The following is a 26,937-nucleotide window of genomic DNA, read 5'->3' on the forward strand; positions in this document are numbered from 1 at the left end:
AATAGAACAATTCCATTTTCGCCATCCTGTCCTAAAATGGCTTAACTTTATGGACTAGATTTTCACTACTGAGACAAATAATTCAAGTTGGAGATTTCCTGAGTTGGCTGGTCTGTTTCAATATAAAGAATTCTGTTGCGTGCAGATTTTGCTCCAGGAAAGCACCAGCCTCATTCCATTGGCTCTTCTGCCTCTGGAGGCCATTCAGAGGCAGCCTTGGAGGTGAGTGAGAACCAAGATGGATGAGTTAGATAGCTCACCTCAGTTCCATGAGAATCCACCCCCATTTTGTAAAATGTTAGGCCCTGTAACCAGTAACCCTCATTCTCCCAAACCCCACATGCTCCTTCCATACAATTTGACACCTCCCATACAGACTCCTTGAATATTACCCAGTATCGACAGAACTCAGGAGAAAGGTGCGAATGAAAACAATAAATCTCTAACAATCTAGTAGAGCTGACTTTTTTTAACATATGAGACTGAATAATTTCAATCATGAAAACCGTTCAAAAATTTTAAATCCCCTCAAGGAGTCAAATCATTATAAAAGCAAGCAAAAATTCTATTCAGTAACCACATCAAAGGCATGTAATCCTTTAATAGCTTCTTTAAAATAATCAATCATATGTGAGCTCAACCCTAATCTTTCAAATACTTAGTTTTGAATCTGTGAAACTCACCCAAACATTCAGAAGTAGCCTAGTCCTTAGGAAAATGTCAATAATGGACTCTATTGAAATTATATGAATATATGGCAATTTATGTAACAATTGGCCTGTCAATCAGTACTCTTCAAAAGATTGTGTCTTATGCTTCCTTTAGTTGACAGCTTTAAATTGTTTCATTTTTAGAAGGCTATGGCTTTAAATAACTTTTGTTGTTGTGTCACCATAGTCTTACCAGACCATAGGGGCTGCTCTCTTATTAGAGAGAAGTGACTGGTGGTGATTTAACCTGAGGGCCACCAGACCTCAGGCAAGGGAAGAGGTTGAGAAGGAAAATCCTTCATGGTAACCTCAAACCAGTGATGGGAATTAAACCCACATAGTTGGCATCACATTGCTCTGTAAACAAGCAATCCAGCCAACTGAGCTAAACTGATTATCTAAATAACTTTAAATTTAAAATTGGAAGAGATTTGATCTGCCAATCCAGAATATTACATCTTTTCCATCAATTCAAGATTCCTACACTGTGAGTTAAGGCCCTTAGAACAACATAAATGGAGTCTGTTTAACCCCAGCACTGATTTCAAATGGTCCAGTAGACTAGTGTTTCATATTTGTGCAATTCCCATTCCATCCCCTTTTCCTAGAAGTATGAAATCATATTGACTGGAAATGGAGGCAGGACTTCAAAACTGCAAACATACAAACCCGTATGTACAGTAATGCCAGCAAAAGTTGATAGGCAATCTGATTCGCTCTGCACTTGAGGTTGTTTGGTGTACTTAATTAGGCTTCAATGGAATCATCATTTGATTTGTTTTATTCATAGGTGGTTAGTTCTGGATACAGAGTCAAAGGATCTGGTGACCGTTCACACAGATGGAAATGAACAGCTCTCAGTCATGCGTTATTCACCAGGTAACCACTACTTTTAAATAGTTCACTAGAAGCTTATATTTAGCAAAGAAGAAATTATTCCAAAACCTCTTCACTGACTGGTGTAACTTCTCACAGCTTAAGGTTTATAGATGTGTATTGGGAAATTATTATTTTCCCTTTAGTAGTGATTATTTTTGAAATATTCTAGTTGATGTGCTAGAAGTAACTTATCACCATAGCACAGATCAAGTTTTTCATTTTCAATAATTATTGCTTTTCATTTGGAAAATAAAACAAAACCTTGATTTAAAAAAAAGTGCAAGTATAGATAGCTGAGACCAATTGGGTAGCTCAACAAAGCTGTGATGGGATTACTGATCTTATTTTTATATTGTGCCATTCTAGGATTGTTTTTGCTAAAATGAATTTCAAACATTTAAATCATTTTTGTCTGTGTTTTTCTTCTGCAAGATCTTGATCTCTGATCTTGATAAGAATTGTCCACTCAGGTGTTTTCTAAGCTATATATTTTCAGAATTTACATTACTGTTCTTTGTTTTCCTGAATAAATTTTCTATCAATGTATTTGTTGTCTTCTCATATCATAATAGTTTACCATTGATGACAGACTATTCATATCATCAACTTCCATATAGCTGCTGTGTAACTGTGTAAGAAATGGCTGGCAAACAGTAATTCTGACAGAAGACCATATACCGTTTAAGGCCCGGCTGACCAAATTTCTTCAGGAAAGAGCAAGGAGTCTGATTATCAGCAAATGTTAGATATTCAGATATCTAGAATGCCTTGATTAGCAGTCTCTTTGTTTTTTGATTTTGTTGTTGTTGGTTCTAAGACTAACCTTGATGCTCTGACTTGTGGCTCCAAATGGTTGTTGGCTCTTACTAAAGCTGCATTATTTCAATTTTCTGGTCTTTGTGTTATTATCAATCTTTTGTTCCAGATTTCAATTTCTAAGCAAATTCATATTTAGTATTTCTGAGGTCTATTGTTTTTATTAACATAATTTCCTCTGTAGTTTGCATGTGAGAGATGCTAATGTAAATACTGAAGATCTGACTACCAACTGCAGAATAACCTGACAGGTAGCTTTATGTTAAAGTTTGAGAGAGAGAATTGGACAATTAGTATTTAAATAACTTCAGCAAAATGTGTATTTGCTGGCACCCTAATTAGATGTAACTCTTTATTGGTTTTAATCAAAAATACAATTAGCATTACAAGTGTTTAATATTTGTCTTTGCTGATACAATCACAAGTCTATGTCAGGACAAATAATCATATTAATGTCAGCATTATATCATTGACAATATCAAGTTTAATTCTGAATGTGACACGGACAGTCATCAAAATATAGTGACTGCATGATAGGATTAAAAGTAATCAAAACTGGTGAAGGATGATTTTTGTGATAGTAATCTTTAACTGATATTCCTGTACTATTAGTAATGTCAACCAGCAACATTTTGTTTTAGTTGAGTGGGACATTGTACTTTCTAACTGCACAGGTTTATTCCAATTTCATTATGAGTAATCTATTCTTCTTTGTGCTTTTTTTTAAAGAGGGAAATTACTTAGCAATTGGATCCCATGATAATTATATTTACATCTACACAGTTAATGAAAATGGCAGAAAATACAGCCGAGTTGGTAAATGCTCAGTAAGTTGCATTTAATAAAAGTTGAAACTGCAATGCATGTTGTTTTTGTGTTAGAACAGTGGTTCATTAAATCAGCGAGAGTAGTGTTACGTACTAACTAGGCCATCCTGCCTATTGAGCCCATGATTATGGCTGATCAAACACTTCAGTGACTTTTATCCACACTATCCCTACAACTATTTACACCATTGATAATCAAAACTGTATCAACTGTTATTTTAAATATGTTCAAAGACTGAACTTTCACAACTTTTTGGGAAGAGAATTACAAATATTTATTGCCTTCTGGGTGAAGAAATGTCTCCTTAGTTCTGTCCTACTGACTTCCCACTTATTTTACAGGATATCGTATCTATTCTTGTAAATATTTTGTAAGTTTGAATGAGATCACCTCTCATTCTTCAACACTGTAGAAATAACAGGCCCAGCTTCCCAATCACTCTTCATAGGACAGTACTGGATCAGTGGTGCTGGAAGAGCACAGCAGTTCAGGCAGCATCCAACGAGCAGCAAAATTGATGTTTCGGGCATCCCACCCTATCTCTTGCAAAAATGCCATCCCGTATTCCCAATTCCTCCACCTCCGCCGTATCTGCTCCCAGGAGGACCAGTTCCACCATAAAACACACCCGATGGCCTTCTTTAGAGACCGCAATTTCCCTTCCCACGTGGTTAAAGATGCCCTCCAATGCATCTCGTCCACATCCCGCACCTCTGCCCTCAGACCACACCCCTCCAACCGTAACAAGGACAGAACGGCACTGGTGCTCACCTTCCACCCTACCAACCTTTGCATAAACCAAATCATCCGCCGACATTTCCGCCACCTCCAAAATGACCCCACCACCAGGGATATACTTCCCTCCCCACCCCTTTCCGCCTTCCGCAAAGACCGTTCCCTCCGTGACTACCTGGTCAGGTCCACGCCCCCCCCCTACAACCCACCCTCCCATCCTGGCACTTGCCCCTGCCACCGCAGAAACTGTGAAACCTGTGCCCATACCTCCTCCCTCACCTCTATCCAAGCCCTAAAGGAGCCTTCCACATCCATCAAAGTTTTACCTGCACATCCACTAATATCATTTATTGTATTCGTTGCTCCCGATGCGGTCTCCTCTACATTGGGGAGACTGGGCGCCTCCTAGCAGAGCGCTTTAGGGAACATCTCCGAGATACCCGCACCAATCAACCACACCGCCCCGTGGCCCAACATTTCAACTCCCCCTCCCACTCTGCCGAGGACATGGAGGTCCTGGGCCTCCTTCACCGCCGCTCCCTCACCACCAGACGCCCAGAGGAAGAACGCCTCATCTTCTGCCTCAGAACACTTCAACCCCAGGGCATCAATGTGGACTTCAATAGCTTCTTCATTTCCCCTTCCCCCGCCTCATCCTAGTTTCAAACTTCCAGTTCAGCACTCTCCCCATGACTTGTCTGGACTTGTCCGACCTGCCTATCTTCTTTTCCACCTATCTACTCCACCCTCTCCCTGACCTATCACCTTCATCTCCTCCCCCACTCACCCATTGTACTCTATGCTACTCTCTCCCCACCCCACCCTTCTCTAGCTTCTCTCTCCATGCTTCGAGCTCACTGCCTTTATTCCTGATGAAGGGCTTTTGCCCGAAACGTCGATTTCGCTGCTCGTTGGATGCTGCCTGAACTGCTGTGCTCTTCCAGCACCACTGATCCAGAATCTGCAGTCATTGCTTTTGCCTATAGGACAGTACTGCCAACCCAGGAACAAGTCTGGTGAACTTTTATTACACTCCCTCTATGACAATTATATGTTTCCTGAGGTAAAGAGACCAAAACTGCATACAGTACTCCAGGTGCACTCTCAATATGCTCACCTACAATTGAAGCAAGACTTCATTACTACTGACTCAAATCCTCGTGATAAAGGCTGTCATTCAATTAGCCTTGCTAACAGTTTACTGCACCTGTGTGTTAGCTCTCAGCTGCTTATTGGTAAGAACACCCATATCTCTCACTTATTAAGAAAATTCGGCACATCGGTGTCCTTCCTACCAAAGTGGGTAACCTCTGCATTTTTTCAGACTGTATTTCATATGCCATGATCTTGCCAACTCACTAGGGCCTGTCCAAATCCTCCTGAAAACATTTTATATCTTCCTCCCACCAAGCATTCCTGCTTGGCTTTGTAACATGTACAAATTTAGAAATATTATATTTGGTCCTCCGTGACCTTATAGGCAATTTATAAAATCATGAAGGGCATCGATAGTGTAAGTAGGCAAGGTCTTTTCCCTGGGGTGGGGGAGTCCAGAACTAGAGGGCCATAGGTTTAGGGTGAGAGGGAAAAGAGATAAAAGAGATGTCAGGGGCAATGTTTTCATGCAGAGAGTGGTGTGTGGGTGGAATGAGCTGTCAGAGGAAGTAGTGGAGGCTGGTACAATTGCAACCTGTAAAAGGCATCTGGATGGGTATATGAATAGGAAGGGTTTGGACAGTTATGGGCCAGGTGCGGGCAGATGGGACTAGATTGGGTTGGGATATCTGGTTGGCATGGACAGGTTGGACCGAAAGGTCTGTTTCTGTGCTGTACATCTCTTTGACTCTAAGACTCTAAATGCAAGTCATTGATAAGTATATTAATATATATCTGTGTGAACAGTTGGGACCCAAGTACTGATCTTTGAGGTATCTGCTAGTCATAACCTGCCAGTGTGAGAATAACCCAGTTATTCCTGCTCACTGTTCTCTGTCTGTTATGCAATCATTACATTACCTCTTATCACGTGTTTTAGTTTTGTGAATCGATTGCCTACCTTCTGAAAATCTAGCTTTACTCCATCCATTAGGTGTCGGTATACACTAGAAATGGTTTCAGTTCATCCATGAGAAAACCCATTAGAAATGAAGATTGGGAGTGTATGATGAGCAGCTGATCCAATAGCAGCCCTTTTACACTAATCCCATTCATATGACTCACTCACTTTAGAACCAGCACCTTTTATAGTCCTGTAAGAAATTTCACTGAGGGCATTGATAATTGTGCAGAGCTTGCCTTATAAAATGCATGAAATATTTCAAATACTAGCACAGAGGTTGAGTGTTATAACTGGGATTATGTATAATCAAGATGTCATTCTGTTTCCTCCAACAAACCCTTACCCCACCCCACCAATAGGGTCACTCAAGTTTTATCACACATCTTGACTGGTCAACTGACTCACAGTATTTAATGTCTAATTCGGGAGACTATGAGATCTTGTATTGTGAGTATACATTTTCTATATTCTAAATTAAAGTTAGTTTGATTTGTAAGTTATTTTTAAAAGGACAATTCACGTGACCAAAAAGTAAGTGAGACATTTGCAATACTTGAATATTAAAATTCTCATCCTTGTTTTCATACCCTCACAGCATCATCCCACCATCTTCAGCCTGACAACCCTCTGAAAACTCCTGTGTTCCTTCAATTCTGCCATCTTGTGCACCCTAAATTTAACTCGCTTCACCACAAGCCATCACTGCTTTAAGTCGTGTAGGCCCCAGTTCTGGCAGTGCTCCACAACACAAGTTTGATTCCAAACAACTGTTGCAGCAAGTGACAAAATAAAGTCAAAGGCTAGATTAGAGCATCCCCTATTGATGTTAAATGGAAATGTCATAGTTAATCTTAACATGGGACTCACTCACCATGGGATAAATTCATAAAACAGTTAACTCTATTAATATGCTGGCCCGTTCTTTTACAATGGTGGAGAAACAGCCCCCACTATTTGATTACGTGCTTACACTACAAAAATTTTCAGTGTGGTTACAGCTGTCCAAAGAGTTTTTTTGTGGTATTTTCAACAGTAATCTATAATACGTGGAATTCTTTTTCATTATGAAAGTCTCTACATTTTGTATATGACCAGGGCAAACAACAATGTTCTCTCCAGTCCAGTTGAAGAATCCTCACAAATAAGTGTAACTTCCAGAAATTAGTACACTTGGGTCTGTGTGGGATGTGAAAATTCAAAAAATCTCAAATCCAAACGCAACCCACCTCCAACCTGCCTCTAGTTTTAACGTAGGTGGGATAGAGGTTGGGGGTTGCAGTCGACTAAGGTGCACTCAGCTGGCTTGGTATTTAACAATTATAATGAGGCTGTCAGCCACATATTAATTTTCAACCTTAAACTCTAAATGAACAGCTTTCCTAGGTCTAGAGCCCCAGTAAGTAAACAGAGAGAAGTAACCAATTCCAGGAAATGTTAAGAGTTTTTCAAACACTGCTTTGGGCCAGATGAAACAGGAATGCTTCTACTGGTTCACTGCTAGTCCCATTCCTCTAGCTCTGCAAGATCGGTACCTCACCCTTGTCCCTAGGATTGAACACAATCCAAGGTTGCGATTGACCCCATCCACCAAATGGACAAGCTGACAGTTGGGTGCTTCTTCCCCTTTAACTCAATGTAAAATCACAGACAGAGAGTAAACTAATGGTAAAGAAAGGTTTAACCATGAGAGAGACAAAAATGTAGTTATCACATTTTATTAAGTGTTATTAATTTTTATTATGTCCAACACCAATTAATTTCTGAAGGAATGAAATTCCACACCCGTAAACGTTTTGGGGCCAGAACGTTTATTTTGGCAGTATGATGTAATGCACTGTTAAAAATGTTCTTAAACCCAATGCACGAGCTATAACTTTTTAAGGCATGTTTCGTGGGTAATAAGTGGGGAAAGACTACAACTTCTCACCTACAAGTGGTTATAATGTTGAATCTACATGCAAAGTACCAAAGTACTGCTGTTTGTGGAGCAGCAGATTTATTGAATAGCAGATTTGTGTTTAAATATGTATGTATAATCAACAGAAGTTGCTGATCCATTTATTCTGTATAATTGTATGTTTTGACCATTAACCCAAATGTAATACAAAGTGTGCATTTATATATATTTTTAATATAATTTATTTTTGAGTTTGAATTTTGAACAAGTAGCATGTGGGTTTTGGCCTTGTGTGCATGAGCTGTTTAGTGATTAGCTTGTCAATAATTCTGAAGCCATGATCTTTTTTAAAAAAAGTATGAGGGACAGTGCTCCTGAAGTGGTAATGGGTCTTTATTTGCATTGGAAAAGTTTTATGAGTGAAAGAATTAACATTTACGGAATGAACATCTAGGACTATTAGCTTGTTTTCTGTTTAGAAGGATCAGAATTTTTTTTTCTCTCCGAGGAAAATCCCATAGCGTGGAAAGAAGATTTGCAGAGGTCCTGCTTGAAGTTCGGTGCATGAAATATTTTCATCTAGAGAAAGAAGTTAATTTAGAACTCTTGGAAACAGGTTACCTTAGACTAAGGATTTTACTTTGAAAGTACCAGTCTGCGTTGGAATCCTGAAGGGGTTATTCATATTATCAAAGTCTAAAATCAATTGTGTGACTTGTTAAGAAAGAGGATACCAAATTCTCAAGGCCAGGAATTGAAAGCAACAGTTAAATTAAATCTAAAATTATGATAGAGAAGCAAACATTGTGCATTGTCAGATTACTGTAAAGATATGAGGTTGGAATAGATGGGAATTATTTTTACTGTGTGAAATATTTCAATTTGTATTATACATAAGTAGCTTGGTTTATTCTATATTATCTTTATTTCTTTCACGTACTAAACTTATACTTGATTGTTATAAACCAAATCTGCAGCACTGTACATTGGTATTTCAGTGAAGGATCACTTACTAAATAAAACAAACAAAAAATGATCCATCAAACCAGAATTCAGTTTGGGATCTGATTTGTCCAGTAATAAAATCAGCTGGGATCATAACACTAGCATTGCTTCTCCTACAACCCACAGGCCATTAAAAATATAAGCACTTATTATCTGAGGGCGAGGGTTGATAGAGATCAATATCTACTGCAAGCTTTCTTTTACTTTTCTTATTCATTCCAGAGATTTTGAGTGTGTTAGCAAGCCTCAGTGCTGTTAGCTGGGCATTCCAACATTTTGACCTTGCTTTATTAAAGAAGTGCAAAATAAGTTCAGTTTGGGATGGTGTGTGACTTGAGGGATAATTTAGATAGTGTTCTCAGGCACATACTTGTCCTTGACTTTCTATATGGTAGAGATTGCAAGGTAATGAAGGTGTTAGTGAAGTCTGGGAGAGAATATTATCTAACAAATAGAGGTAGGCATTTACTTGTTAAGACTTATTCTCATTTTGAGTATTGATACTGTTGTGGACTCCGTTTTAATCATGTGCAAATGAATTGATTTTGAGTGAATTAAAGTTAGTCCTCATGATTTCAGTCTGCACTTAAATGGATTTGTATGATTTGTGCTATAACAGTAAACATCCCCATTATAAGGATGACCTGACAGAAGCATGTTTAGTGTCTTGAATGTCTTGCTTTATGGCTTAAAATGATTCTAGAATAGCCTGCGGTTTACAAAGCAGAGTGATAATATTCGTTACTTACCATTCACTCCAGTGTGATTGAATCCTAGAATTTTACTTTGTTTTTCATGGACAGGGATGCCATCAGTCTGCAAGCAAGTGGTGAGTGTTGAGCAGGTCAGGGATGTTGAGTGGGCCACTTATACCTGCACATTAGGATTTCATGTTTTTGGTAAGTATTGTGCTCATTCATCTTTAGTATGAACACTTACAACAACACTGAAGCTTTACTGTAGCAACAAATATACCCATCTTTTTGAATGACTTATGGTTATCTGATATTTTGATACTGTAAAGTGTCTCCTACTCTAGCAATAGTGCTATCTGGTGTTATAGTGGTACATGCTATCTTGTGCTCTAGTGTTGCTACCTGATACTTTGAGCCTGCATATTATAGAATTTATATTATTATATTGCTGGGCTTTAACAGTGGATTCAATTGTGTTTCAATTGTTTTTGAAACTGTGATGACTGAGTTGGGAAGTGCATCTTTGGAACTCAGTCAAGCATTCATAATCAAACCATCCAACAATTATATCAACAAAGCAGGTGCCCTGGTGTCTGTTTCTCAAGACAGTCTCAGAATAAAGGCGTAGCTGAGCTCTGAAACTCATTAATGGTTCGCTCAACAGCTGTCAGTTTACATAGGCTGAAGTAGAGTTAGCATTGATTGAATGACAATTTTATAAGATTAGAAAAAGTTATTCTTTCTTTGATTTGTATTTTCAATATCTACATGTTTATTTGGACAATATTGGGTGTGGTGAAGCAGGGTAAAACTTCTGTTATTGAAACTATGAATGACAATGTCTCATTGAGACATTAATACGATTGTAAAAGCAGAGGTGTTCTTCAAAGTAGATTTACGAATGGACTTCTTTAATCAGCATTTAAATATTATTATATGGATCATTAATTTTATACATTGTACACACTAGTTAAGCAGGCATAGAGATGACATCTGACCATGGAGATAGCATGGTGGGGGATAAGTGGAGAGTGCTGGAAGGTCTCACAGCCTTTAGTACAATGGGGACAATGGGGGTCATCCCATCTGCTAATATCAGCACTCACTTTCCTGAGGCTATACCTGAACATTTAGGAAATTTCTGGACCTGAGCTTCCACCTCATGAGTGACAATCTTGCCCAGTTTATGAAACCATCTAAGGTAGACTCGAATTTAGGACATTAAGTGTAAAATTAAAAAATAGGTTACAGGAAACCAAAAAGTCCTGATAAGGTAATGGGGATGACTGATCAAACATGGACTCAAACTGTTAACATTCATTCCTTATAATCAATCACAATTACTGTTATGAAATCTCACACTCTGAGGATCTGATAGAAGTAAGCAGGATACTTTGAACTTCATGTGCTCTTGTGTTTTATAATGAGGATCCTGATCAGTGGAATGCAGTCAAAGACTGGATTGTGTAATATGAGAAAATAGAGCCACAGGCCCATTGTCCAGACAGGGAGCTCATGACATATAATCCAGTGGCTTCTACTGAATGGAGAAGTATGGCGACTATGTGACTTACAGAAAAAGACACTGGCAAATTGAAATTAGACTCAATTTCATTTCCGCCAGGGCCACTTGGCTCCTGACCTCATTCGGCCTTGGTCCAAACATGGCCAAAAGAGTTGAATTCTAGAGATGAATTCCACTCTGTCTACCCTTGACATCAAGGTCACATTGAGAGTAGCTTCAGTGAACTCTGGCAAAACTATGTCAATGGGAATTAGGAGAAAAACTCTCCACAGTCATACCTGGCTCAAAGGAAGATAGTTGTGGTTGCGGGAGGTCAATCATCTCTGTCCAGGACATCACAACAGGAGTTTCTCAGGGTAGTGAACAAGGTCAAAACATTTTCGACAGCTTCATCAATGACCTACTCTCCATCATAAGGTCAGACGTCAACCTGTTTGCCATTGATTGCACAATGTTCACCACCATTTGCAACACCTCAGAAACTGTAAGCAATCCTTGACAAGGCCTGGGCTGATAAGTGGCAAGTAGCATTCATGCCATACAAGTGCCAGGCAGTGAGCATTCCCAAGAAGGGAGAATCTTAACTACCATCCCTTGCTGAATCTCTCACTATCAATATCCTGGGGTTTCCATTGACAAGAAACTGAACTGGACTAGTCATATAAATACTGTGGCTACAAGAGCAGGGCAAAAGCGAGACATTTTGTGGCAGGTAGCTCTCCTCTTGATTCCTAACTGTGTCTCTTCCATCTACAAGGCACATATCAGGAATATTTTGCAATATTCTCCATCTGTCTGAACAAGAAGCTTAACACTGACCTGGACAAAGCAGCTTGATTGTCTGAAGATAAGATAGTAAAAGAGGTAAAATAAAGGGGAGTTGAAGTGAGTTTGGAGTTTATTTTGAAGTTCCAGATAAGGGTTAATCAACCTTGTCGCATTTATACTGAAAAAGTCCCTTGTAGAGAGCCCTAAGGCTAGAACACGATGAGATGTTGTGGATTTTGAAGAGTCACTTGGTAATACAGTTGTTGGAATGGTTTCTCCCACAGCTGGAAATCAAAGCTTAAAATATTTGCTGCTTTTTTTTGTCATACTTTCAGTTTAGGCCATTTGACATAAAACCTGCATTTCTGCAAAGCAATATTTTTCAAATGTAAGTACTTCTAAAAATATCTAAAGAGGCAGGAAATGTGGAAGAAAAACTATGGAAAACAAATAAATGCAATGATGGCCTTAATGAACTTTAAGGATGTTGTAATTATGGTGAGATCTGCTACGCTGCAAATAGGTTGTGCTCAGTTAAAGGGGAATGGCACAATACTTTATTGGAATCATATACAACGCTTTCAGACATCTTCATGATACATGTTGATGATTTCTTAATGGGTTATAGTTACTGTGGAATTTATAACATCTATTATTTATAAGATAAATCCAATTTTAAAGAATAATCTTAATAAGAGAGTGTTACTGCCATACCTTTTAATCTACTAGGCTATCATAGAAAGATAAGGTTATAACTAGAAAAAAATGGAGTACTTAGAAGCTTGACTGGTCAGGTGAACTGTATATTTTGACTCGACAGGATACCAGTTCCAACTACTGGAATGAAATGATATCGTCTAAAGCAGAGACTGCTAAAGGGCAAATGAAGCATTAAAAATTACATTTGGACGAACACATATTTACATTCATGTCCTTTGGTGAACATAAAGCAAAACATTTTTAGCTGGTTGTTCTAAAGAGTGTTCTACTGCAGCTATTTTCCATAATATCTCTAATGGATAAGAAAGGGAAATTTTGGGGAACTAAGAAAGTAAAGAAAACGTTGTTAAAAGTAATTACGGACAGGAATAATGATAGTGCGGAAGTTAAGTATCTAAACTGGGGGAAGGCCAATTCAGTGTCATTAGACAGGATCTGGCAAATGTAGACTGGGAGCAGCTACTTGCAAGTAGGTCTCCATTTGAATAGTGAGAGTCTTTTAAAAGTAGTACAGTAAGAATTCACAACCAACATGTTCTTCTAAGAGTGTAGGGCAAGGGCAGCACATCCACGGAACCCTGGATATCAGGGATGTCGAGAGTTTGATAAAGAAAAAGAAGGAAGCATATGTCACATCAAAAACATGGAAGGACCTTCAAAAGTATAGAGTGTGTAGGAGGTTGCTTGAAAAGAAAATTAGGAGGGAAAAGAGGGTTCAGAAAATATCTTTGGCAGATGGGATCAAGAAAAACACCATGGCTTTTTATGAATATTTTAAGAGGAAGAGGATTACCAGGGAAAGGGTGGGACCTATTAGAGACCAGAGGGGTAACCAGTGCATGGAGCCTCAGGAAGGTGAGGTCTTAAACAAATATTTCTCATCTGTATTCACAAAGGAGTGACATTGTAGGTGCGATATGATATTGTTGAATATGTTAAGATTAATTAGAAGAAGGTATTCGGTATTTTAATGGACATACAGTTGCACAAATCTCTAGGGCCTGATGAGCTGTATCCCAGGCTGCTATGGGAGGCAAGGGAAGTGTTTGCTGGGGCCGTGCTGGCCACAGATGAAATGCCAGATGATCGGCTTGAAATAATCAACTTGGCACCTCTGGCTCAAAAGCTCTCTTTAAAAATAAGGACAAAATACACCTCTCAAAGCCATATAATTGTCACATAATGTGGTTGAAAATGTGTTGCTGGAAAAACGCAGCAAGTCAGGCAGCATCCAAGGAGCAGGAGAATCGACGTTTCGGGCATGAGCCCTTCTTCAGGAATGAGGAAAGTGTGTCCAGCAGGCTAAGATAAAAGGTAGGGAGGAGGGACTTGGGGGAGGGGCATTGGAAATGCGATAGATGGAAAAAGGTTAAGGTGAGGGTGATAGGCTGGAGTGGGGGTGGGGGGGGAGAGGTCAGGAAGAAGATTGCAGGTTAGGAAGGTGGTGCTGAGTTCGAGGGTTGGGACTGAGACAAGGTGGGGGGAAGGGAAATGAGGAAACTGGAGAAATCTGAGTTCATCCCTTGTGGTTGGAGGGTTCCTAGGCAGAAGATGAGGCACTCTTCCTCCAGCCATCGTGTTGCTATGGTCTGGCGATGGAGGAGTCCAAGGACCTGCATGTCCTTGGTGGAGTGGGAGGGGGAGTTGAAATGTTGAGCCACGGGGTGGTTGGGTTGGTTGGTCCAGGTGTCCCAGAGGTGTTCTCTGAAACGTTCCACAAGCAGGTGGCCTGTCTCCCCAATATAGAGGAGGCCGCATCGGGTGCAGCGGATGCAGTAAATGATGCGTGTGGAGGTGCAGGTGAATTTGTGGCAAACATGGAAGGATCCCTTGGGGCCTTGGAGGGAAGTAAGGGAGGAGGTGTGGGTGAAAGTTTTGCATTTCTTGCGGTTGCAGGGGAAGGTGCTGGGAGTGGAGGTTGGATTGGTGGGGGGTGTGGACCTGACGAGGGAGTCACGGAGGGAATGGTCTTTTCGGAACGCTGATAGGGGAGGGGAGGGAAATATATCCCTGGTGGTGGGGTCCGTTTGGAGGTGATGGAAATGACGACGGATGATACGATGTATATGGAAGTTGGTGGGGTGGTAGGTGAGGACCAGTGGGGTTCTGTCCTGGTGGCGATTGGAGGGGTGGGACTTGAGGGCGGAGGAGCGGGAAGTGGAGGAGATGTGGTGGAGAGCATCGTCGATCACGTCTGGAGGGAAATTGTGGTCTTTGAAGAAGGAGGCCATCTGGATTGTGTGGTATTGGAACTGGTCCTCCTGGGAGCAGATGCTGTGGAGACGAAGGAATTGGGAACATAATGTGGTTCCTTTGTTCAGGAAGGGCAGCAGGGAGAGGCCAGATAATTATAGACCAGTTAGTCTGATGTCAGTGGAGGGGAAGTTATTGGAAAAGATTCTGAAGGACAGGATTAATCAATCCTTGGAAAGGGAGTGATTGATCAGCGACACAGCACTCATTTAGTAGAAAGTGATGTTGTCTGACTAATTTAATTGAGGTTTTTGAAAACGTGACTGAATATATTGATAAAGGTAATGTAGTTGATGTGGTGTGCATGGACTTCAGTAAGGCCTTTGACACGGGTCACACAGAAGGCCAGACCAGAACGTAAGAGCTCATGGGATCTAAAGCAAATTGGCAAATACGATCTAGAATTGTCTTGCAAATTGAAGGTAAATAGTGATGTGGAATGTTGTTTTTATAATTGGAAGGCTGCGATTAGCAGTGTGCCACAAGGATCAGTGCTGGTACCTTTGCTCTGTATGTACCTTAGTGACTAGGATGTGAATGTAATGGTATAATTAGCAAATTTGCAGAAGATATGAAAATTGGTAGTTTACTGATAATGTGGAGGATGATCTCAGGCTACAGTCTGATACTGATCAGCTGGTAAATTGGGCAAAGCAATGGCAAATAGAATTTAATCCTGATAAGTGCAAGGTGATGCATTTTGGGAGATCTAATCAGGGAAGATATACAAATGAATGGCAGGTTCGTAGGGAGTACTGAGGAACAAAGGGACCTGTGTGTACATAGATCCCTGAAGGTGCCAGCACAGGTAGACCGGATGGTAAGAAGGTATATGAGGTACTTGCCTGGGGTGTAGAATGTAGGAGCAAGGCCATCTTGTTACAACTCACATTGATTAGATCTCAGGTGGAATACTGTGTGCTGTCCTGGTCGCCACACTATTGGAAGGGTGTGATTGCACTGAAGAGCGTGCAGAGAGGAGATTCACTAGGATGTTACCTGGGGTGAAAAGTGTCAGTTATGAGGAAAGACTGGATGAGCTGGATTTGTTTTCCTTGGAGCAGAGAAGGAGGATCTGGTGAGGTTTATAAAATTATGAAAGGCATAGCCAGGGTAGATTATGAGAATCTCTTCCCCAGGGCAGATGTGTCTAAGACCAGAGGGCATATGTTTAAGGTGAGGAGCAAGTGGTTTAGCAGAGATATGAGAAAAGATTCTTTCACCCAGGGGGCAGCACAGTGGCTCAGTGGTTAGCACTGTTGCCTCATAGCGCCAAAGGCCTGGGTTCAATTCCAGTCATGGGTGACTGTCTGTTTACACGTTCTCCTCATGTTTGCGGGGTTTCTTCCCACAATCTAAAGATGTGCCAGTTAGTTAAATTGGCCATGATAGTATTCAGGAATGTGTAGGTTAGGTGCATTAGTCAGGAGTTAATATACAGTAAGGGATTGTGTCTGGGTGGGTTACTCATTAGAGGGTCAGTGTGGACTTGGGCTGTAGGGATTCGAATTTCAAAGGGTGAAATATGCTACTTGAGAGGGTGGTAGAGGCAGATACTCTTGCAAAATTTAAGAAGCATCTGGATGAGTACTTAAAATGCCAAGTTCGCTGGGAGATCCAAGATGGCGGCAATCCAGTAGGTCTGCCCTGCTAGGCTCTGCCCAGAAACCCAGATAAAGTAGTGCCTTTTTACCCATTGTGGTGTAAATCGCTGGTTTTAAGCCCCTAGAACTGTTATTTATTAGTTTCAGTGCTTTTTTTAAAGAAACAAAAATGACTATGGGAAAAGGACCGTGAGAATCGCAACAAGTATGGCACTCCCCTGCAATACCGGACAAGCCCGCGGCCTCTGTGAACATTCCTGGGGTCTTATCTGTGGAGCAGAGCCTGGTCTCGGAGTTCATGAAACTTTGAGTGAAGATCGATTCAGCGATAAAGGAGACCTGGACCAAACTGGAACCAATCTTGGCCATGCTGCAGAAGCGTGACCAGGAGATCCAGCATGGAGGCGGAGCAGCGGGCCGCAGCTTCCAAAACCACGGTGGAATCTTTGGAGGGCCGGGTCCAGGCCTTGGAGCGGCAGGTACGGGCCTTAGTTGAGCAGTTTGACAACTTCAAAAGTCACTGCCAGGGTGGGAAGAGGGAGACCAGCTGATCAGCTTCTTGGAGGAATGGCTCCTGCAGTTTTTGAAGCTGGACATCGAGGCGGACGGGATGCAGGTCCAGCGGGCCCACCAGGTCGCAGTGCACAGGCCTGGATTGGACCAGCGTCCCCACCTGGTCCTACTGCTACTCCAGCATGATAGAGAAAAGGAAATGATGCTGGAAGCTGTTGGAGCACTGGGGAAGGATCCACAGGCTCAGGTATATAAAGAATCAAGAGTTATATTCTTTAAAGACTTTTCTGCAGCCGTGATCTAAGAAGAAGGCCTTTGATGAGGCAAAACAGAGGCTGAGGGACTTGAATATTTAGTTCTCTGTAAGATATCTGGCAATATTACGTTTCAGCCATGGAGGGTTCATGTTTAATTTTGACTACCGGAAAAGACTTCCTGGACAACTGAAAATAAACTGGTGGCTCAAATAATATGGACAATTGTGTTCACTTTGTTTTCTCTGTAGTTTGCCTGGTTTACCTGGTTTTGTCTTGTTAATATGTGAGGGTCTTCCCTTTTACTTCTTTCTCTCTCCTCTCCCTTCTTTGTCCCCTCCCATTATCCTTTGTTTTACTATCATTCCCTTTTTGTTTCTCTCTTTGTTTAGTACTGTGGTGGAGACGGGGGGGGGATTGCGGTGGGGGGAAGGTGGCTCATTCATTATTAATAAAACTGCCTAGAGTCAAAGTATGGATGGGAAGGGTTGAATGTCCACTTTTGATTTTCTTGTTGTAAGATATGTGTGACTTTTATATATTTTGTTCTTTTTGGGTTAGGGGCGTGGCTTCAGCGAGAAAGAGCCATGGAGGGATTAGTGAGTAGTATGGATGCCCCCTGTGGGCAAGGGGGCAAGTTTCCTTTTATTTGTGTTATATGTTGGTTCATTGTAGAAGGAGTTGTGAGAAGTTTTTATTTGGTAGTTTTTGTAGTTGTATTTTCAAGGTTATATGAACTGTTGACTATTTTCACTCGGCGTGCTATAAATGAGTCTTCCTCCCAGAGGGGTCACAGACTGCGTCGGATGGCTATGGCTAATTGCTGGTTTGAATGGTGCACCTGGAACATTAAGGGGAGTCATTCACCGATTAAGAGACAAATACTTTCAAGCCCTAGAAAGGAAAGGGTCGATGTCGCCTTGCTGCAAGAAACACATCTAACTGATAAAGAGCACTTAAAGTTACAGCAGGGAGGGTTCGGCCAGGTGATTCTTTTCATCCTTTAGTTCGAAAAGGTGGAGGAGTAGCCATACCCATTCAGAAGAATCTACCATTTCTGTTGTTAGACCAAATTAAGGATGAATGTGGGTGCTTTCTGATTCTTAAAGCTTTAATACATGGAGAGAAGTATGGGATTTTGAATGTATATTGTCCTCTGGCACCCCCCCCCCCCCTCAAATTCTTAATGAATGCACTCTCCAGGTTGATGGTCCTTGGAGTGCATCATACAATTATAGGGGAAGGCTTTTACCAACTTAAGGACCCCAAGGTGGATAGGATGCCTAGGGATCTCACGGGTGTGTTCCCGCAATCCAGGCAGCTGGTGGACCTGAACAGGGAGTTGGGGTTGGTGGACGAGTGGAGGTGTCTTCACCCTGAGGGTAAGGACTTGACCTTTTTTTCTAACCCACACAAGTGCTACACTAGGATTGATATGTTTTTTGCCCCATCAGCCTTTATGAAGTCGGTGCTATCCTGTAGAATTGGGAACATAGCCATTTCCGATCATGCAGCAGTGTACATGGAGGTTAAGGCCAGTGACGATGGGACAGGCTTGTAGCACTGGTGTATGGATCCTTTCCACCTGAAAGATAACAAGTTCATTGAGTATTTTTTGATGGAATTTAAAATTTTTCTGGGAAATTAATTAGTTTACGGTCATTAATCCATCGGTGCTCTGGCAGACTGCCAAGGCCTATGCAAGGGGTTTGCCTATTTCTTATTTGGTGACCCGGAAGTGTAAGAGGGGAGAGCAGCAACGTTTGCTCGAGGCTCGGCTGAAGGCATCTGAGACAGCATACTTTGACAGACTGTCTGTAACTAAGATGCAGTGGATTACAGTCCTCTAGGCTGCTCTGAATGCTGCATTCACCTAGACAGCAAAGAGGGAGACTTCCTTTGTGAAACAGAGGTTATTTGAGTATGGTAATAAACTGGGTAGGTGTTTGGCATATTTGGCCAGAAGGAAGCGTGCCCCCCAATCTATCACATCCACTAGAGGGGGTTCTGGTACTACCACCTGCAATCCCAAAAAGATTAATGCAGCATTCAGGATGTTCTACTCTGGGTTGTACCTGTCGGAGTGCTGTGAGGACAGATTGGCGAAGATGGAGTACTTTTTTAAGATCTTGGATCTCCCAGGTGTAACTTCAGAGCAGGCATCTCTTTTGAATGTCCCTCTGACAATCCAAGAGATACAGGAGGTGGTGAGGCAGTTCCAGAGTGGTAAGGCGCCCGGCCCAGATGAATTTCTGAATGAGTTTGATAAGAAGTTTATAGACGTTGGCTGATCCACTGTTGGATATGTACAATTACTCATACAATCAGGGCTGCCTCCCATCCTCTCTGAGGGAAGCAAATATTTCTCTTATTCTCAAGAGAGGGAAAGCTCCAGAGGATTGCACTTGTATAGCCCCATATCATTATTAAACGTGGACTTTAATATTTTATCAAAAATGTTGGTGTTGAGGCTGGAGAAGATCGTGCCCTTCATTGTAAATACCTACCTAGACAGTTTATTAGGGATCGCAGATCCTCTAATAGTATTAGGAGAGTGCTAAATATGACTTAGGTGTGCCAGCAAGGATCGTTTCCAGGCTTGGTAGTCTCCCTGGATGCAGAGAAAGTGTTTGACCAGGTGGACTGGCCATGCCTCTTTTATGTGCTGGAATGGTTTGGCCTTGGAGGGCCTTTTCCAGGTGGGTGGCAGTGTTATATATTGAAGTATAGGCAAGCACTACGAAGGCTTAACAGTTGGCTTGTCTCTTTTATCTGGCATCACAGGCGGTCTCTTATTATGCTTGCCAAATTGCATCTTCCGCAGGGGATAGGGAGTGTGGATTTTCCAGACTTTAAGAAGTACCAACTAAGTTCCCTGCTGTCCTGTGTGGCTGATTGGGCTGGCCAGAATCTGCGATCAATCTGGCTGGACATCGAGGGCTCCCAGGCGAAATGTCCCCTCATTAATCCAATGTTCATGGACAAGATGAGTTTCTGTAATAGACATTGCAGAAACTTGATTGCCCTTAACACAGTTAAAGCATGGAAATGATGCAACAAAGTGAGGGCAATTTACAAAAAAACTTCCGCTTTTACTTCAATAGTAGAATTGGTAGGATTCTGGCCGGGAGCGATAGATTCTGGCTTTAGGTTCTGGGAGTCCAGAGGAATTTCCTGTTTGGGAGATTTATTTGATGGGGAGTTCATGATGTCTTTCAAGCAGCTGAGCTATTTAGGAGGGACCTCTTTCAGATTAGGGACTTTATGCAGAAAAAAAACGACATTAATGGTTAGTCCCTTAAAGTCAGATATGGAGAGGAGAGTGCTTCAGTCCACGGGCACTCTCTTGGTCAGCACCCTCTATCATTTATTAGGAGGTCGTGTCTCGCGGGACATCATGCGGTTGTGTGGAATCTATGCTCAGGTTTTGGGGATGGCAGTCTCACCAGAGGAGTGGGAGGGTATTTGTGAGAACATATGGAAGATTTTGATTTGCAAAAGGACACAGGCTATGCAGTTGAAGGTACTCCACAGGGTTTATTTGGCACTGGAGCGGTTTGTGAAATTTAAAACAGGAGCGTCCCCAATGTGCCCAAAATGTAAAATAGATGTTGGTACTCTTACTCATTGCCTGTGGTCATGACACAAGCTTCGTAGGTATTGGGGCACTTTAGCGAGTTCTGGAATGGGTCCTGGGGACCGAGGTCAAAGTAGATCCGGTGTCCCTCCTCGTGGGTTTGTCGAATCTCCCCTCTTTGGACATGCACCGGAAGAAACTTTAATATTCTATCATTTTGTGCAAGGAAGAACATTCTGATGAGCTGGGTATCGGAAAATCCCCCAGAACTCTTGGGGTGGTGTAGGTCTCCCTGGATTTCCTTACAAGTATGGTGCACCAGAAAACTGAACGTTTTATAGGATGTGGTGGCCCTTTTTGAACTATATAGATGTGGACTTATTGGCTATCTTGGTTAAGGCCTTTGTGTAGCCATGAGGGCTGTGTCTGGTGGCCTGGGGACTCTGGGAAGAAGAATTCTAAACAAATACGGGAATACCAACTGATGGTCTTGCTGATAGGGAGCTTTGGTGGGATTACACTGAGTGTTACAATGTAACGTAATTTAATGTAATTTGCCTTGGTTCAACTCAGTTTAATTTAGTTCCTTTGTGTTTTGATTTAGTTATTTATTGAGTTGTAGTTTGTGTAGAGTTTTTTCCTCTCAGATTGTTTGTGGTGTAGAGTAGTAGTTTGTTTACTGTTATTGATGTTACATTGCAAGGTTGTTCTATTATTTTGTAGTAATTTTATACTTTTGTAAAAAATTCAAAATCTTTTTCTCAATAAAAATATTTATATTAAAAAATGCCAAGTCCAGGTAAATGTGATGGAAAACTCTCCACTGACCTGAATGTGTAGAGCTCCAACACTGAAGAAGCTCAACACTATCCAGGACAATGCAGCCCATTTCATCAGCCCATTCACCAATTTAAACATTCAGTCCCTCCATCACCAACTTCAAGTGTTTTCTATCTATTGGATGTGCTGCAATAACTCACTAAGGTTTTGTTTAGATTGCACTTTCCAAATCTGCAATCTCAGCCACCTCAAAGAACAAGAGCAGCAAGCACATGGACACACCACTACCTGCAGTTCTGCTCCAAGCCATGCAATGTCCTGACTTGCAGCTATGTCGCTATTCCTTCACTGTTGCTGGATCACAATTCCAAAGCTCCTTTGCGAACAGCACAGTGGATGTACCTCCACCAGATGGAATGCAGTGGTTCCAGAGGCTGCTTGCCACCATCTTCTCCAGGGCAATGAGGGATAGGCAACAAATACCGTTTTAGAAGTCGAAGACAAAAGAGTTCTAAATTTGTAACCACCATCTACTGCACCTTGTGTGTTGCAGGAGTCTGGCCTGAAGGATCAGATGGAACTGACATCAATGCTGTGTGTAGATCCAACGATAAAAAACTTTTGTCTACAGGTGATGACTTTGGCAAAGTGCATCTGTTTTCATGTCCATGTTCACAAGCCAGGGTATGACTTTACTTTTACTAAATTCTTCATATCAATGTTGAACTTAAGTTTTCGAAGAATTTCATCCCCTTCTGTTACAACATTTCTTCTCTGCTTTAGGTTGTTTTCCTTATTATCCATTCATATTTTCAGGGCCAACCTAAGTGATATGCTCCCAGGACTCGAGATATTAGGTGTCTGCAATCGAATGTAATGTTGTCAGACTCTATAAGATCTGGCTGGGAGTTTGTACTCCGTCTGCCCCATTAATTTCCAGTGGACAACTGAATCTATTGTTGTCTAATAAAACAACAATCAGGAAAGTGCTGTATTGGCTTCTGCAGCCTAAGTCATGGATCTGCAGTCATTTAACAAAATGAGTGAATAAAGGCCAAAAACCAATATAGCAAGAAATTGTGGGTCAGCCAGAAGTATTGCCGTACAATGGGCTATGCTGGCCATGTGTCACTTCAGCCTTATCTCTAGTGCTTGCTTAGCAATTAGATATGGAATCTCTGTTGTCAACTCAGCCTGTGGGATTCATTGTTCAGGTTCAATCTGACCTTCCCTAGCCCAATAAGTGTCCAGTCAACATTCAAAGTTGCAAGCTATTCAATGAGTCTTGAATGAACCTAAGGAGTGGTGACACCTGGTGGTAGGGAAATCACATTCTGTCTGGGACCTCTTACTATTTAAGAGACAGCTGGATGGTTTGCCCTTGAAATGAAGGAGCCCTAGCTTAATTAAGTACCTGCTATTTTGTGGGCTGTTTAATTGGAGCAATGGGGAAAGATTTGTAGATTATGGGGTCTAAATGTTTTACCAATTTATACAACTCTTTAATGTGCAAAATCTGATCTTCTCGTAATTACATTTCTTCCTGTGTCTTGTGCATTGCTGTTTATCCTTATTCTTGCATCAGAAGATTCAGAAATTTAAGCTTCATTGTATATATTAATATATTTTACACATCATTTCAAAGAGTTTCAAACCCCTTTACAGCTGAGACAGCTGAGTATTTCACTGAAATGAGCACAGTAGATTTAAAAGGGAATGTTTTCATGGATCAGATGGTGTGGCCCTTTTAGAATTCATAAAATGGCTCTACCAGTATTGATTTCTGAAGAAGGGCTCATGCCCGAAACGTCGATTCTCCTGCTCCTTGGATGCTTCCTGACCTGTTGCGCTTTTCCAGCAACACATTTTCAGCTCTACCAGTATTGAGTACCTTTTATCTTAGCCTGCTTGGCACACCTTCCTCATTCCTGAAGACGGGCTTATGCCCGAAACGTCGATTCTCCTGCTCCTTGGATGCTGCCTGACCTGCTGTGCTTTTACAGCAACACATTTTTCAGCTCTGATCTCCAGCATCTGCAGTCCTCACTTTCTCCTACTGGATATCTAACACTAAAGTAGGATTCAGATAAAAGATACAGGTAGCTTAGAAAAGTTCCAGGTATAAAAAAAAGACCACAAAGGTCTGTCATAGTTAGAGTCATAGAGCTGTACAGCATGGAAACAGACTCTTTGGTCCAATTGTCCATGCTGACCAGATATCCTAAATTAATCCAGTCCCATTTGCCAGCATTTAATCCATATTCCTCTAAACCCTTCCTATTCATGTACCTATCCAGATGCCTTTTAAATGTTGTAATTGTACAAACCTCCACTCCTTCCTCTGGCAGCTCATTCATACATGCACCACCCTCTGCATGAAAAAGTTGCCCCTTAGGTCCCTTTTAAGTCTTTCCCCTCTGACCTTAAATCTATGCCCTCTGGTTTTGGACTTCACTACCCTGGAGAAAAGACCTTAGCTATTCATCTTATGTATACCCCTCATGACCATCTACAAGGTCACCCGTCATCCTCTGTCATTCTAGGTAAACTAGCCCCAGCCTATTCAGCTTCTCACTCTAGCTCAAACCGTCCAAGCCCGGCAACATCCTTGTAAATCTTTTCTGAATCCTTTCAAGTCTCACAACATCCTTCCTATAGCAGGGAGACCAGAATTGTACACAGTGTTCCAAAAGTGGCCTAATTAATGTCCTCCTTAGATAGAATAATTCGAGAAAAGTTTGTAATGTGTAAAACCTAAATATAATACTAGTTTCCAAATTGTGGACACATGTTATATGAGTAGATAACATCTAGTATCATGTGAGTAAGCTGCCAGGAATTCGGCCACCCAGTGTTGGTGACCCTAAGGATGGATAGTTTCCTGGTTATGGTGTGGGCAGGGGTTGTAGTTGGTGGCAGTTGAACTCCTTCATAGTGAATTAGCAAAATCTGCACTTGATTGATATCTGTCCCTTCAGCATTCAAGTAAGCTCAGGTCTCCATTTGTCTCACAACGTTTTGATGCAGGAGAGTTATAATTTACTTTTCTTGCAACATTAATTCACAGTTAACTGATCAAACATATCAATATTCTTCTTTTAACCTTGCAGGCTCCGAGTCACACGTATGGAGGACACAGCAGTCATGTAACCAGTGTAAACTTTCTGCACGATGACAGTCAGCTGATCTCCACTGGAGGGAAGGACATGAGTGTCATGCAATGGAAGGTCATTTAAACTGGCCTCCTGCCATGAAATTTGCTTGGTTGTCACAGCAAATATTACACATGGGATGATTTTTTGCCAGAAGTTTAAACTGCAACAAAAAAGCAAGAGAAGTTCCTGCACTTTTACAGGCCATGATTTGGCATTTCTGTTAAATGTCAAAAGATTTTATTTAAACCTCAGGAAAATCATGCCTCTGCAAGGTTACTGATGCATTGTGTGTGGTACATGATTGTTGAACAGTTCTGACAGTCACTTCAGAAAATAGACTTGCTCCTGGTCTCTACAGGCTTCAATATGTTTCTCTGTGGTGAAGTGAGGGTAATGTACAGTATTGTTTATATGTTTACCCTAACAAAATATCTGTAAACACAACCTTTAATTTTGTGAAGTTAAAATAAGCTTTAATGAACTGTTTACCATCAATACTGTATGCACTAAATTCCTTGTATTGACACAAGCTTTGTGTATAATGTGTCTTAAATTTATGTCGCAGTCTGTTTTGTATTTGATTGTCAATCTGTTCCTGAAGCATGGTGAGAGTTGACTTCCAGTTGTCACGTTGGTGGAAGCTGCTGCATATTTTCTTCCCCCTTCCCTTGAAAGGAGCTGTTGTCTTGAGGACAGTTACAATGTAACTGCAGAACCACTGACTAATGCACTCTAAGCCTGCAGAGGCAGTTCACAGAGAGAAAAAACCTGCACATCTATGACTGTGCAACTTCTACTCCATCCCTATCCGCCACCCCCCCCCGCCCCCAACCCAGCAATATGGTGTTTGCATAGATATTTTCCCATTGTGAGGACAAAAAGAGGAAAGGTATTAGGTAGGGCTGGTGATATAGCTCGCACTTTCAGCAAAGTTGAAATATGCGGTTTACATTTGGAATGTATGTAGAGATTTTTAAAAATGAAAGTTATTGGTACATTCTTTAACATTAAGGTTCAAAGACTTGTTTTGTGACTGACCGTCAATAAATTAAAGTTGCTGAAAGGTATCAATGTGAATAGGTGTCTGTGCACTTTTTCCCCATCTCTGACCTATTTGAGATCAACAATGTTAAAAATGTATTCTGGACAAAACATATATTGCTTTAATGTAGCCATATTTTGGAAATAACATGAACAAATAGAAATGCAACACAGTTCAAATTGTATATTTACATCCAGTTTTTATAAATGTGAAACCTGACTCCATGTACTTTTATCAAAGGATGGAATATAAATGAAGAAGAGGTAATATCTAACCATGAAGTCCTGGGCTACACCTAAGAGTACCACACAGGGGTGGGAGAAGAATCACTGGACATGATATAATATTTATAATGTAACAGCCTTGAAGGGTCAATGTAGCTTGGATTAAAAAATAGTTTCAGGACAGTGAATTGTGTATTGTGCTCGCCTTATGTTTTGTATTGTAGAATGAGAGATGTGATATTCCCCAAGGATCAATACTTCTTATGACATGTATAAGTGACTTTGATATTGGATTGCAAGAGTAAAATTATAACATGCACTGAAGGTAATGTACAGACAGGTGTGATGAGCTCTGAGAATGATAATCAATTGACTGCAATAGCGCATAGCTATGCTAGCAGAATGGACAGTCAAGTGGTAAATACAACTTCACACATGCAAGTGTGAGATGATACAGTTTGGCAGAAGAAATGGGGACAATCAACACTAACTTAATGGCACAGATCGAAATAATATATAGGGAAAGGGGAACCTGGGAGTCTTTGCATACCAGGCAGGATATTCAGAGAGTAATTAGTAAAAGATATAAAATCTTGGGTTTCACAAATAGATCTATTGCAAACAAAAGCAAAGGGGTTATGTTGAACTTTTATAATGCTCTTTCTGGATCCAACTAAAGTACTGCAACCAGTTTTAGTCAATACACTTATAAAGGGTGTGAAGTTCCTTGAAAAAATGCAGAGCAGAATAGTTCCAGGGATGGCAAAGAGGGATTTTAACCCCAAGGTTTGGTGATAGCAGCTAGGGTTGTTCTCTTTTGAAGAAGGATGTTGACAGGAGATTTTGATAGAGGTTCAAAAGGTTATGGCAGGTTAAATATCAAAGACAAAGAGATGCT

At 41.1% G+C, this 26,937-nt stretch overlaps 1 protein-coding gene across 3 annotated transcripts in view; it reads left to right on the plus strand.

Annotated features, from left to right (window-relative positions):
• eml1 (EMAP like 1) overlaps nucleotides 1–26,227 on the plus strand; it is a 249,865-nt gene extending 223,638 nt beyond the window's left edge. For all 3 annotated transcript variants that reach the window (XM_060829259.1, XM_060829258.1, XM_060829260.1), the window contains exons 17-22: nucleotides 1,501–1,589; nucleotides 3,135–3,232; nucleotides 6,387–6,474; nucleotides 9,733–9,828; nucleotides 22,172–22,302; nucleotides 24,729–26,227. In XM_060829259.1, coding sequence (XP_060685242.1) covers nucleotides 1,501–1,589; nucleotides 3,135–3,232; nucleotides 6,387–6,474; nucleotides 9,733–9,828; nucleotides 22,172–22,302; nucleotides 24,729–24,854 — 628 coding nt within the window. In that variant the 3' untranslated portion in view covers nucleotides 24,855–26,227. The remainder of the gene's footprint in view (nucleotides 1–1,500; nucleotides 1,590–3,134; nucleotides 3,233–6,386; nucleotides 6,475–9,732; nucleotides 9,829–22,171; nucleotides 22,303–24,728) is intronic.
• The last annotated feature ends 710 nt before the right edge of the window (nucleotides 26,228–26,937 follow it).

This window comes from Hemiscyllium ocellatum, chromosome 8 (assembly GCF_020745735.1).
Source record: "Hemiscyllium ocellatum isolate sHemOce1 chromosome 8, sHemOce1.pat.X.cur, whole genome shotgun sequence".
Lineage (NCBI taxonomy): Eukaryota > Metazoa > Chordata > Chondrichthyes > Orectolobiformes > Hemiscylliidae > Hemiscyllium > Hemiscyllium ocellatum.